General features: G+C 49.5%; 1 protein-coding gene across 1 annotated transcript in view; it reads right to left on the minus strand.

The window, feature by feature from the left end:
- Nucleotides 1–2,553: 2,553 nt before the first annotated feature.
- Nucleotides 2,554–11,347, minus strand: part of LOC122542981 (serine/threonine-protein kinase 10-like) — a 52,952-nt gene continuing 44,158 nt past the window's right edge. The window contains exons 15-19 of the mRNA XM_043681126.1: nucleotides 11,091–11,215; nucleotides 9,293–9,478; nucleotides 6,951–7,076; nucleotides 5,741–5,854; nucleotides 2,554–3,414 (exon numbers count right to left, since the gene is read on the minus strand). Coding sequence (XP_043537061.1) covers nucleotides 3,280–3,414; nucleotides 5,741–5,854; nucleotides 6,951–7,076; nucleotides 9,293–9,478; nucleotides 11,091–11,215 — 686 coding nt within the window. The 3' untranslated portion in view covers nucleotides 2,554–3,279. The remainder of the gene's footprint in view (nucleotides 3,415–5,740; nucleotides 5,855–6,950; nucleotides 7,077–9,292; nucleotides 9,479–11,090; nucleotides 11,216–11,347) is intronic.

Raw genomic sequence — 11,347 nt, forward strand, 5'->3', positions numbered from 1 at the left:
ATCGTATCCCTGGGGAGTGCGAGACTCTCAGCGATCTTCCTGCCTGGCACAGCACAGGTTTGGTCAGGGTGGATCACCGATCCCAGAGCAGACCTGACCCGGTTGGCGATGACCTTTGACAAGATTTTGTAGTCTGTGTTTAACAGTGAGATTGGTCTCCAATTTTTGAGTTCCTCCCTCTCCCCCTTCCGTTTGTAGATGAGGGTGATGATGCCTTTTCTCATGGATTCACTCATGGTACCTGCCCGAAGCATACTGACATACACCTCCAGCAGGTCCTGGCCAATCAAGTCCCACAGAGCGGAATAGAGCTCGACCGGTAAGCCGTCGCTTCCGGGAGTTTTATTCTTTTCGAAGGACTCGAGGGCCTTGGTCAGCTAGTCCAGCCTCTCGCATGTTCTGTTGTCTAAGACCTCCGTGATAGAGGACAGGAACGACTGGGATGCCGTGCTGTCGGTTGATTCCTGCCAAATTTGATCTGCACCACAAGCTCAGTTACCTTATTCCTTATACTGTGTGCATTCAGATATAACACCTTCAGTCCTAACCATCCCTCTTCTCATTGTCATTAGTTTGCCCAGTGTGTTTGAAGTTTGATTGCTAATCCTTTCTATACACTCTGTCATATTTATGTATTTAAGACATGTAAGAAAATATTTACGTGCAGCTACCAGATTCAAATATTGCAAACATTTTATCCACGTCAGAAATACGCCGTACCTCAGCCAATCAGAGTCGACCAATCAGCTACCTCCTCTTGTGCAGCACAAATGTCGATTTCTCCTGTTGAATTGGGAATTCTTGCAAAGTGTCCTGACGTGCACAAGAGGGAAATTGTTGACAAAAAGTCTTACTCAGAAAGGCTGGGTTAGGTTGAGACCATAGGATGAAGGCTGACAGCAGGTGGACAGACAGGAAAGTGGAGTTGAGGCCATAACAATCAGCCATGATCTTGGTACATCTCCTGACCCTTGCGTCTTTGTGTTCATTAGTCAGGTCCCAGGATTGAATCGTGCATCAGCAAGATCTGAGCCATTTGTACAAAAGCAATCTCTCGTAGACTTGATGGTGGCCACAACATTATGGAGGGCACACACCATTCAAATTACCAGCTTGGGCACAATGCTGCGCCGCAAATGCCTGTTTCCATACTTTCCCTGCTGCCACACAGCACTTTGTTAAACCATCCTGTACCTTATGCTAAGGTCGGAACAGATCTTGGCTTCCAGGCACCTCTCTCACCGTGGGTTTTCCAGAATGATTGTGGTGTTATTCTGACTCGAGACACCAGGTGGCACCTCAATCTTGTGGATCATCATTCAATTGTCAGGGTTCGGGTGATTCCAGATATCAAGGCAGACCCTTTGCTATTCCTCTGCTTTTTTTCACTGGAGACTTCAATGCCTGTAAATTCAGGGGGATTTCTGGGTTTTTTTTGCCTCTGAGAGAGCAGCACTCAATGCAATGGAGCGTCAGTCTTGATTTCTGTGCTCTTCAAGTAAGACTTGAACCCACATTGTGATGCTACTCATGCGTGCTACCCACAGAATCACAGCTGGCTCACAAGAGAAACCCAATTTTCCTTTATTGTTGGAGCGTGAGTGTTGCTGCTTACTTGTCGAGCGAGAGAGAGAGAGAGAATAGCAGAAATCCAGTAAAAGTACAGGCCCTGTGTATAAGTCTGCATTAGCTCCACACAAATCAGACATACCAAGGGTCAATTGCATTTTATTTACATCTGTACACAATAACACTAACAATTCGGAAAGAAGTTTCACAGAAGAGTACTTTATTTGTGGAAAATGGGAATTGATGAATGATTGGAACGACCGAGACAAGGTTATCTCCTCAATGCAAGGAAACTCTCCGGGCCAAAAGCTGTCACAATTTCTACCTTGGCTTGGTGGGGTGTGACCTGGGGCTGTGATCATTCACTTAAACCTATATGAGCTGACGCAGTCTCCTCTTCCCACCCCTGACACTGCTCCGGCATTGTCTTTCGTATAATAAAATTGTATGGCTTACTTAGAATATTTACGCCATCTCTAGCACTCCTAAAATTTGTTTGAGAAGAACAAAGGGAACATGGGCGCTCCTGGTAAGGGCAGGATTTGTTACTCATCTCTAATTGCTGTTGAACTCACTAGGCCACTTTGGAGGACAGTTACCAGTCAACACTATTTTTCTTATTCACTCATAGGATGTAAACATCACTGGCTGGGCCCAGGATTTATTACCCTGCCCCCTTATGCCCCATTGAGAAGGTGGGGGTGAGCTGCCTCCTTGAACTGCTGCAGTCCCGTGTGGTGTAGGGACCCCCCCCACACTGCCCTCAGGGAGGGAGTTCGAGGATTCTGATCCAGCGACACCGAAGGAACGGCCGACAGGTTTCCAAGTCAGGATGGTGACTGGCTCATAGGGGAAATTGCAGGGGGTGGTGTTACCATGTATCTACTGCCCTGGTCCTCCAAATGGGTTTGCTGTTTGAGGAGCCTTGGTAAATTGATGCAGTGCATCTGCTGCTACTGAGTGTCTGTGGTGGAGGAAGTGGATGTTTATGGGTGTGATGCCAATCAAGCGGGGGCTGCTTTGTCTTGGATGGTGTCGAGCTTCTTGAGTGTTGTTGGAACGGCCCCCATCCAGGCCAAGCGTGGAATATTCCATCACACGCTCCAGACTTGTGTCTAGTCAATGGTGGACAGGCTTTAGGGAGTTACATGCTCCAGAATTCTGAGCATCTCACCTGCTCTTGTAGCCACTGTGTTTATGTGGGGCTGGTCCAGTTGAGTTTCTGATCACTGATAACCCCCAGAATTTGATAATGGGGGGGGTGATTCAGTGATGTTAACACCATTGAATGTCAAGGGGCGGTGGTTAGATTCTCTCTTACCTGGCACTTGTGTTCATTGCCTGGCACTTGTGTGGTGCGAATGTTACTTGCCACTTGTCAGGCCAAGGCTGGATTTTATCTTGTATTTAAACTTGGACTGCTTCAGTGTCTGAGGAATGGTGAATGGTGCTGAACATTCCCACTTCCGACCTTACGATGGAGGGAAGGTCAGACTCGCTTTCAATTTCACATTTATTGATTGGAAGGGCCACTTGACGCTCTGCTGGGATTCGAACCCCCTGTTCCCCAGGCATGAACCATGGCGTCTGGATTACCATCCCATTACCACAACACCAGCCTTCCACCCATTGTTGGGGTTCGTTACCCGGACACCGAAGGCCTCCATTTATCCTCCAGCGGCAGCGTGCGAGTTAGTGTCCAGAGGCTGCCTATGACGGGAAGCTGGGGAGGGGGAAGAACCGGGAGATCCTGTGCAGCGAGGATTTGGTGGTGTCTGGCTCGCTGCTCCGCCGGGAAGTGACCTCCTGCTGCTGGCGTTTACGTGTAAGCTCTTCCTCGAGGATCTGCAGAAACGTAATAACCCAGGCAAAGCTCCAGTGAATACTGACACGGCATCGGAGATCACAGTCAGACCCTCACTCATGACAGAATGCTGGCCCGATTTCCCAATACCTTCCTGCTGGGACACGAGCCCCTCAACACTTCGGTCAAGGCTATACTTTCTTTTTTAATTCACTCACGGGATTAGGGCATCACAGGCTAGGCCAGCATTTATTACCCATTCCTCAATGTCCAGAGGGCAATTAAGAGTCAACCACATTGCTGTGGGTCAAGACTCACATTGCTCTGGTCAAGACCAGATTTCCTTCCCGGAAGGGCATTAGCGAACCAGATGGGTTTTTCCGAATATTGACCAAGGTCCTCATGAGATTCTTAATTCCAGATTTATATTGAATTCAAATTCCACCATCTGGGTTTCGAACCCAGGTCCCCAGAACATTACCTGGGTCTCTGGATTAACACACCAGTGATAATACCACCAAGCTAACACCTCCTCTGGATCCAAATCCAAGGTTGTGTAGCGATTGTGACCCGGTCAGACAGGCAGACCGCACAGAATTTGAGTTCCCCAACTGGGGCTGTTAACCAGGTCCAATCAGGGAGGAGAAAGTGAGGACTGCAGATGCTGGAGATCAGAGCTGAAAACGTGTTGCTGGAAAAGTGCAGCAGGTCAGGCAGCATCCAGGGAACAGGAGAATCGACGTTTCGGGCATAAGCCCTTCTTCAGGAATGAGGAAAGTTTGTCCAGCAGGCTAAGATAAAAGGTAGGGAGGAGGGACTTGGGGGAGGGGCGTCGGAAATGTGATAGGTCCAGCAGGCTAAGATAAAAGATAGGGAGGAGGGACTTGGGGGAGGGGCGTCGGAAATGCGATAGGTGGAAAGAGGTCAAGGTGAGGGTGATAGGTCAGACTGGGATGGGGGCGGAGAGGTCAGGAAGAAGATTGCAGGTTAGGAAGGCAGTGCTGAGTTCGATGGATTTGACTGAGACAAGGTGGGGGGAGGGGAAATGAGCCCTGGCTGACAGACAGAAACAGAAGGGTCGGAGGTTCTGTTCACTCTAAGAGTTGGCTCTGTATCAGGGACTCTCTGCATGTAAATAAAGGGTGACTTGGTGACATGCTATTGGCCTCTCTGGAATTATTTCAGGTGGGCCTGGAGATTAAAAGGTAATCAGGGACAAAGTTTTAGTGAGGCCCTTTCCAATGCATGTGGGGATAGCTCAGCTCTTCGGAGATTATTTTTTGAGGAGCGATCCCTTATACCGCTTGGGAAAACGAAGCAGCTTTTCATTGGCATGGTGCCTTGCCCAGCCTCCGAAGCTGCAAGACTCTGTGGGGAGTTTGCTCCTTTTGCAGAGAGATGGGGTGGGCTGGGGTGATGTTTAATTTTCCTGGGCTTACAGGGTTCAGTTGGCTGAATGTGACATCCTTCTGAATGGGTTGCCACATTGATCTGATGCAATATTCCAAACAATAACAACTTGGATTTATATATCCTTTTCAGCAAACACTTGGGAGTACTTTGGGAATGGAGAGGTGCAAGCATTAACAGATAACAAGTCCCCCTGCCATGTAAGGAGGCATGAGAATGGACTGACCGTTAGCTTAGACAATCAGCTCTGAGGAGGGATGCCATTGGAGGGCTAAGGGGAAAAGACAGGAGACTCGTCCTAGCCCAGATACTCTTACAGTGAGGTAGAGAGTTGGCGAGGGGGGAGTTTCAAAGCTTGAGGCCAAGGAAGGTTGAAGGATGGCCAGCAATGGCTGAGTGATTAAAGTCAAGGGCATTCTAATGAGGTCGGCACTCAGAGGAGAATGAGTAACGAGTGTGTGTGTGGTGTATGTGTGTAAGACTGTGTGCTTGTGTGTGTGCGTGTGTGTGTCTGTGCATGAGATTGTGTGTGTCAGTGTATGTTTATTTGTGTGTGTGTGCATCTGTATGTGTGCGTGTGTTTATTTGTGTGCGTCAGTGTATGCGTCAATGTATGTATTTATTTGTGTGTATGTGTGTGACTATGTGTATGTGTCAGTGTGTGTTTATGTTTGTGTGTGTTAGTATGTGTGACTGTATGTGTGTCAGTATGTGTGTGACTGTGTGCACGTGTGCGTGTTTGTGTGCGTCAGCGTGTGTGTTTATCTGTGTGTATGTCTGTATCTGTGTGCGTGTGTCAGTATGTGTGTGTACTTGTCAGTATGTGTGCATGTGTGCCAGTATGCGTGTGACCGTGTGTGTTTATTTGTGTGTGTGTCAGTATTGTGTGACTGTGTGTCAGGATGTGTGCGTGTGCATCTGTGTCAGTATGTGTGCGTGTGTGTATGTAATATTTACCTCTTTGCGAGATACAAGCCTCTCCCTCCATTCCTTCAGTTCCATCGTGTGTTCCTCATCGAGAGTCTTCAACTTCTCTCGCTCCCGACTGACCAAGAGGCTCAGTTTCTCACTCTGGGGAAAGGAGCAAAGAACTCAGTCACCTGAGCCGACTTGATGCTTTTCCATGTTTAGCTTTGAACAAGTTAGGTGTCAGATGGAGCTGTCCATTTGAGGTTCCCTCTGGGTTGGGTTCTATCCCAACAGAGCTTCTCAATGGTCCGTCAGATCCCATTGAAGGCACTCAGAGGTTAATGCCACGGTAAGCTGTGATGGCCAGTTCTTTCTGTTGGCCACACGGTCAATGAGAGGTGCTGGCCAGGTTGGCTCTGCTCTCCCACCTCTTGAGAAGGCGGGTGGGGGAGGGGTGAGCCGCCTTCAGTGAATCTCTGTGCTGTACAGTGTTTCAATTATGCAGTCCTTGAGGGAGCTCCCAGATTTTGAATGAGGAACTACAAAGGACAAGCTGTGAAACAACAGTGTATGGGGCAATGTGCCAGCGTGACGGACTCTTTCCCAACTTCGTCATAGAGATGTACAGCACGGAAACAGACCGTCAGTCCAACTTGCCCATGCCAAAGAGATATCCTAAATTAATCCTGTCCCATTTGCCAGCACTTGGCCCATATCCCTCCAAACCCTTCCTGTTCATATACCCATCCAGATGCCTTTTAAATGCTGCAATTGTACCAGCCTCCACCACTTCCTCTGGCAGCTCATTCCATACATGTACCACCCTCTGCGTGAATTAGTTGTGCCTTAGGTCACTTTTAAATCTTTTCCCTCTCACCTTAAACCTGTGCCCTCTAGTTTTGGACTCCCCCATCTGGAAAAATAGACCTTGACTAATCACTCTATCTGCATCCCTCATGATTTCATAAACCTCTATAAGGTCACGCCTCAGCCTCCGACACTCAAGGGAAAGCAGCCCCAGCCTGTTCAGCCTCTCGCTGTAGCTCATACCCTCCAACCCTGGCAACATCCTTCTAAATTTTTTGTGAACCCTTTCAAGTATCACAAAGACCTTCTCTGTGGCTTCCTTTACCATTCCCCAACCTCTGCTCCCCAACCTCTCTCCCCACCTCTGTCACAATCTATCTGAAGGTGTAAAACTGAGAAAGGAGTGCATCAAATTGTCCTGGCACCTCTGTGGGCCTTGGTAGTGAATTACCTGAAGGTGCTGTAACTCCGCCATGTTGCTGTCACACTGCCTCTGCAGCTCCTGGAGGTGAACCTCGTGTTTTTGCTGCTGCTGTTGCCTCTCCTCTTTCTGACGAACCTCTTCCTGAAGTAGAAACTAGCAAGAGAACCCGCCGATATTAGTTCATGGTGCATTTCGGTACAGGTTGTTAGGTTTCTCTCAGTAACGGCAGCCAAGGAGCGACGGGATTGTTATCAGAAACCATTTCATAACATGTCCTTTAGGGAAAAGCACCTGGTGTCCTTGCCCAGTCTGGCATACTCGTGACTCACAGCAACGTGGTCTCAGCTGCCCTCTGAAATGGCCGAGCAAGCCACCCAGTCAAGGGCAGTTAGGGATTGGCCAGAAATGCCCACCTTGCCAATGGCACACACCCCGTAAATGGAGGAGAAACCCAGCCTGCTGAATGCAGCACAATTCCTCACGCTGACTCGAACACCTGACTGTACTGTCTAATTGCCCCGAACGTAACGCGGATATGGGGTATCAGCTCCATTACAGTCTCACTAATTTCCACTCTCAATCGTTCCGGGCTACAGTGCTTAAGCTTTACGGAAAAGAGAGACACGCGATCAACGATTCTCCTCCTGCACTCGTCAGGACACACACACACAAGAATGTCAAATTTCAACCAGTCACAACAACTTATGGTACAGGGAAAAGGGCACCGACTGTTTGGCAAGTCAACTCTGACAGGTCATGGAGAAAACAACCGCTGGGTCCCTGAGTTCCTCAGTAAAATGTCCACTATTTCAGGCAATTCCATAACTGGGCGGCACTTGCTAAACAGCACTAAGTACGTCAATGGCCAATAATGACATCTTGAAGATGAAGATTTGACATTGCGTCTCTATTCTCTTTCCTGGTTAATGTGCCAGACCACATACTGGCACTAATCCCATAAACCTAATCTCTTACCTCAAATACTCACCCTGATCCTTCAATAATCCTGTCTGTAAAAATGCGTATGTGCACACTCTGGACATTTTCAACATCGTCCAATCCTGTTTCCATTCCCCAGTCTGTCCGGGAAGACCTGAAACTGTGACATCTGCGATGTTCCAATGTGGATGTTATCTGCCCATCAGGAACAGAGGCAGACTCCCAGAATTATTCAGGAAAAGTCACAAGGATATGGCAAACTGCAGTACCGAGAGGCACATTGCCCTGTGAGTGTGTGTGTGTGTGTGTGTGTTGAGGGGGGTGGTCACTCAAGGTTACAAGTATTGAACTGTTTCCCACAGGGACACTAGGGTAGCACAGATGCCGAATGAGGCTATTTGGCCCAGCCAGTCTGGACCAGGATAGCAGCTTCCCTAGTGGGAGGGGAATATGGAATCAGTCTGGCTCCCATGTCCCCATCCAGTGAGATACAGTGAGTTCCCATGTTGATGCGCCTTTGCTGTCATCACCATATGGTGTTGGGGGGCCATGGTAATGTTCCTGGGCTCAGTGGGAGTCCACCACCAGATGACCTGAGCCTCCAGTGACCTGCCTGTTTCGACAGGCGGACACAAAACCCCGAGCTCCAGGTAGTGATTTCCTGCACCACATTTCCTCGATGAGGCATTGCTACTTCATAAGAACATCGGGAGCAGGAGTCCCGGCCATTCAGCCCCTTGAGGAGACTGTCCCATCCAGAAGATCACCACTGACCCGATTGTGATCTGAACTGCACTTGTCCGTTCTCCTCCTCATCTCTGTCTCAATTGCGATATCTCCACCTCCCCACCCATGTTGTAAACTGCGTCCCCTAGTTCCAGAGACACTCTCTCAGCCCAGTCCTGCCTAATCCCTCAGGATCAGGCGTTTCAATGACTCTTTCAAGCTCCAACACGTACGGACCAGGTCCTTCCTCAGAAGAGAAAGGTGTTTTGAGGAAAGGTCACTGGACCCCAAATGTTAACTCTGATTTCTCTCGACGTAGGTGCTGCCAGACCTGCTGAGCTTTTCCAGCAATTTCTGTTTTTGCCTCAGAAGACAAATCCCTTTTTATCCCGAGAATCAGCCGATCTGAACTGCATTCAAGGCACATCCCTTCTTAAGCAAGTAGACCGAAATTGCGTGCGTTACTCTCGGTGCAGTCTCACCAACGCCATGTCACAAGACTTCCCAACCTTTAGGTACACTCCCACAGTCCTTTGCAATAGAGGCTGACATTTCATTTGCCTCCATCATTGCTTGCTGCATCTGCATGCAAACTTTTTTTATTTTGTAGGCAAGTTTGGAGATGTGTCTGAGACTCCACCCTGCTCGTCACTCTTGGCTTGTGATACAAGGAGAGGCGTAAGAGGTAGGGTGGATTGGCTGACCTGTTTGACGAGTTCCCTCTGCTCCACCGCGCCAACAGCCTTGATCTTCAGGCTCTGCTTGAAGAGGTTCAGCCTGGCCTTGGCATCCTGGCGCTGCATCTTTGGCAGTCGGGCCCTCTCCTGTGCCTGCTGGTTCCTCAGGTCCTCGAGGAGGTTGCCGTGGTCGTGGGCCATTCTCTCTGTCTCCTGCGAGAGAGGGGAAAGCAGCAGCTCTTTACACTGACCCATACCCGAAAATGAGGAGAATCATGGCGGGTCGCAAAATGGGATCCTTCCACTCTTCCCACAGAGATTCCCGACCATCTACCCGCCTCCCCCGCTTTATCAGGATGAAGAGCTTATGCTCAAAACATCGACTCTCCTGCTCCTCAGATGCTGCCTGACTGGCTGTGCTTTTGGAGCACCACATTTTTTGGCATATTTTAGGCTGACCCATGGCCTGCCTCTCTGGCAGGGGAGCACAAAGGCAGGAACAGGTGTGGGGGCAACATGTTGGGGGAGTGGCCTGGATTGGTGCACAAGACCATTTTATTTTATCCTTTTAAGGTCAACATTCGTTGTCCGTTCCTGACTGCCCTTGGACTGAGTGGCTTCCCAGAACTGTCTCAGAGGACAGTGCAAACTCAATTGTTCCTTCAGTGTCACTGGGTCAAAATCCTGGAACTCCCTCCATAACGGCGCTGTGCGGGGGTCCCTACACCACACAGACTGCAGCAGCTCAAGAAGGAGGCTCACCCCCACCTTTTCAACAGGGGGGGGGTTATGGTGGGCAATTAGAGATGGCATGTCAACAGCATCTGAAAGAGTATCCTCACCTCTGTTTTAAATGGGGGCTTTTTAACAGGGACCCCGAGTTCTAGATTCTCCCATAACAAGAGACACCCTTTCCACACCCAGCCGGTGGAGTCCCGTCGGATGGGCAGGAATCAGGAATGCACCAGACTATGCCAACACAGGGTGGCAACAAGGGGCATTGCTTGGCACTGAGGTGTGGCAAAAACAGGGCACTGCCCCAAGCGCAACCAGTCGAGGGCTGGATAGAGACAGCAGAGGCCCATCGGCGATGACAGCTACATACACCAATATGAAACAGGCACCCCGGTGTGTGCCTCTGTACACTGTGGTTAAGGAGATTTCGTGCAATTCTGGTTTCCTTCCTATCGGAAACTTGAAAGGGTTCAGAAAAGATTTCCAAGGATATTGCCAAGGTTGGAGGGTTTGAGCTTTAGGGAGAGGCTGAATTCGCTGGGGCTGTTTTGCCTGGAGTGTCGAAGGCTGAGGGGTGGTCTTATAGAGGTTTATAAAGTCATGAAGGGCACAGATTTGATAAAAAGATAAAGTCTTTTCCCTGGGGTGGGTGAGTCCAAAACTAGAGGGTAAAGGTTTAGGGTGAGAGGGGAAAGATTTAAAACAGACCTAAGGGGCAACCTTTTCACACAGAGGGTGGTACGTGTGTGGAATGAGCTGCCAGAAGAAGTGGTGGAGGCTGGTACAATGACAACATTTAAGAGGCATTTGGATGGGTATATAAATAGGAAGGGTTTGGAGGGATATGGGCCGGGTGCTGGCAGGTGGGATTAGATTGGGTTGGGATATCTGGTCGGCACGGATGGGTTGGACCGAAGGGTCTGTTTCTGTGCTGTACACCTCTATGACTCTATTTGGAGAGACAGCCAGCGACACTGACAGCCATTTGGATCCAGGTTCAGCCAGACCCACCTCAGCTCAAATCCTGAGGAGGCCGAGCATGGACGGAACTGAATCCCCATCGCCGGGATTCCCGGTATCGCTGGCTCACCTTGTCGTGTCGCTTTAACAACAGCTGCCTCTGCAGTGAGCACTGCTCCTTGACCTGCTGCTTGAATAGATAGTATTTTTCCTGGAGGTGGCGCTGCTCCACATCCCAGACCACTGCCTCACGCTCTACAGCACACAGGATGGAGAGAGAGAGAGAGAGAGGGAGGACAGACACAGAGGAGAGACAGATGGGGGAGAGACAGGGGAAAGAGAGGAGGGGGACAGGGGAGACAGAGAGAAAGAGAGAGAGATAGGTGG

This window comes from Chiloscyllium plagiosum, chromosome 42 (assembly GCF_004010195.1).
Source record: "Chiloscyllium plagiosum isolate BGI_BamShark_2017 chromosome 42, ASM401019v2, whole genome shotgun sequence".
In the NCBI taxonomy this organism is placed as follows: domain Eukaryota; kingdom Metazoa; phylum Chordata; class Chondrichthyes; order Orectolobiformes; family Hemiscylliidae; genus Chiloscyllium; species Chiloscyllium plagiosum.